At 33.3% G+C, this 2,327-nt stretch overlaps 1 protein-coding gene across 4 annotated transcripts in view; it reads right to left on the reverse strand.

Moving 5' to 3' along the window:
* LOC107617394 (callose synthase 9) overlaps positions 1 to 2,327 on the reverse strand; it is a 32,325-nt gene that overhangs the window by 15,969 nt on the left and 14,029 nt on the right. For all 4 annotated transcript variants that reach the window (XM_016319150.2, XM_021110875.1, XM_016319152.2 and 1 more), the window contains 5 exons: positions 2,177 to 2,204; positions 1,793 to 1,887; positions 1,602 to 1,683; positions 963 to 1,123; positions 732 to 852 (listed from right to left, as the gene is read on the reverse strand). In XM_016319150.2, the coding sequence (XP_016174636.1) occupies positions 732 to 852; positions 963 to 1,123; positions 1,602 to 1,683; positions 1,793 to 1,887; positions 2,177 to 2,204 (487 nt within the window). The remainder of the gene's footprint in view (positions 1 to 731; positions 853 to 962; positions 1,124 to 1,601; positions 1,684 to 1,792; positions 1,888 to 2,176; positions 2,205 to 2,327) is intronic.

A 2,327-nucleotide genomic window follows, 5' to 3' on the forward strand; every position in this document is an offset into this window, starting at 1 on the left:
AACAATAGAAGCTAGAGTTACTATATAGAAATAATCATATCCTCTAAATTGTTTCCACTAAACAACCATGTTCATAACAAGAGAAGCCACAATATTAGCATAGAACATATGCAAAGCAACAATATGGTATGGAAGATGCAAGCTTTCTATCCCAACCACATTCCCCAAAGAACAAGAAATATCTAAAGTCGCAATAATTTTATTGCCTTCCACATCCCTTTTCTCTAGAAGGGCAGCATTGTAAAGAAAGAGCAGTGCTACAAAAGTAAGGATTAGGAGTTCTGCAGAAGAAATAAATTTAAAAAAAAAAAAACACCACAAGAGCAAGGCAGTCATTAATCACAACAAAATGCATAGTTTTCCTTCAAATCCATGTGAATTTCACAGACAGCAATGACAATTCATTACAGTACTTCAATAGAAAAAAAAAAACACAGATGTCATAAAACAATGTCTCCTGAAAGGTCTATAATACCTTTAAAAAAAGGTTTAATCCTCTTGTTATAAAGAAGAAATCCATCAAGACAGAGAAGATGCTTATGAAGGGTTAGCGTTACGGATTAAGGGAAAAAAGGAATTTCAGAATAAAGATTAGATACAAGATGAACAAATTAAAGTTGAAAAGCATACAAAGAAAGAATATGCAGCATATCAAAATTTTGTTGACTAAAACAGAAGATATGGCGATGTGATCATTTATAAAATAGTGCAATAAAATATTAGATGCTAACCAGAATCCCCATCAAAGCAGTTACTCTTGATATCACAAGAGCCATCTTGTTTAACTGGAAATCTGCATGAATATTCCCATTATCGATACTTGCATTAATATCCCCATATATCCTTTCAACCCTGGTATAGTGGAAATAATTGTGCAGGAAAAAACAACCAAAAATCAATAAATATCAACAATAAAGTTCATCACAAAGGTTTCATGTGCTTCAATATAACAGCTTACTCACCACATCCTTCCCACTTCATCTAATATTTCTGTTAAAATGAGTTTAATAGCATAGTAACACTCCTGAACAGCATATTTCATATAGTCATCTCTTGAAATCCTATCCCAAAGCTCATACTGAGTGTCTCTATTCTCAGTAGCAATATCCTTAGCCAAAAATATCTACATAATCATGCACAAGAAGTAAAGACCAAATCAAAGAATCTAAACAGAACGATAACAGTTAGTACTAAATCTTTCATGGTAATGCAATACATGATTATCAGAATCAAACAGTTCTTTTCTGTTCAAGTTGTTCAATTTCATTGGATTCTCAAGGGCATGAAGGTTACAAATATGACATGGCAAGAATTGCGGCAAGGATTGTGGGAGGATTCAAATTATTAGTTTCTGGCGACTAGCCAGATTACATCCACATTACATAGGTCCAACACAACCCAAATGATAAAATTGAGCTTTTTCCTTCTGCAAATAATTCTAGGCCCTATAATAATTATTGAATTTCAAAATCATTTATAAAGTTGCCTATAAGCTGTCATGACAACTGTAGAGCGAAAATATTTAAAACTGCATGAAAAACTCGGAAAAATGGTCTTCCAATTCACAAATAGAAAAACATGAATACAATATCTGGAACTACCTTGCTTGCAAGTAGGAAAAGTGGCCACTGAACCAAAGGAAGATCCCCCGAGTTTCTAGGCATTAAAAGCAACTCCATTTCACTGCAAGCAAGGGAGAACAACATACATGTATTAGAATCTGATAATTAGAAAAGAAAAATGCTAAATACAAGAAAAGCCAAGAAAAATATATAATAGCTGAAAGACTAACAAGTCAGTTATATAATCTTCCTCCCTTAGATTTGTTATGATCTCATTCCAAAATGGCGAAAACCGAGCAGCATCAAACTTTTGCTTCTCCACAGCCTTTAGATGAAAGAACAATTGAGTAAGAAGAAATTGTTGAACATCAAAAGGACTCGACTAATCTTTATCAAGACATCAGATCGATGGAAAATGTTTTTTAGAGACATTGTACTAAGTTAGTATAATGTTATTAAATTTCTTTATATCAATAAAATTGCTCGATCCCCCCAAAATGCAATGATGGCAGTGTTGTAGTCAGTACAAAAGATATGTGATTAGTTAGTAACCAGCAAACAGTAATATGTTGTGAACAAATTTTATTTTCCTTTCCCCAAAGCAAATGGCTGACCTGAGAAGTTGACTGGCGGGAGCCCCTGAAAATATGTAAATGATCGAGAAATGTATGAGTAGATATAAAGAATATGACAACACAGCGGGGGCAAAAACCCAAAATGGAGATGTAACTTAAACAACTATGAAAAAAAAAGAAAACATACACG

The sequence above is a fragment of the Arachis ipaensis genome, chromosome B09 (genome assembly GCF_000816755.2).
Source record: "Arachis ipaensis cultivar K30076 chromosome B09, Araip1.1, whole genome shotgun sequence".
In the NCBI taxonomy this organism is placed as follows: Eukaryota; Viridiplantae; Streptophyta; class Magnoliopsida; order Fabales; family Fabaceae; genus Arachis; species Arachis ipaensis.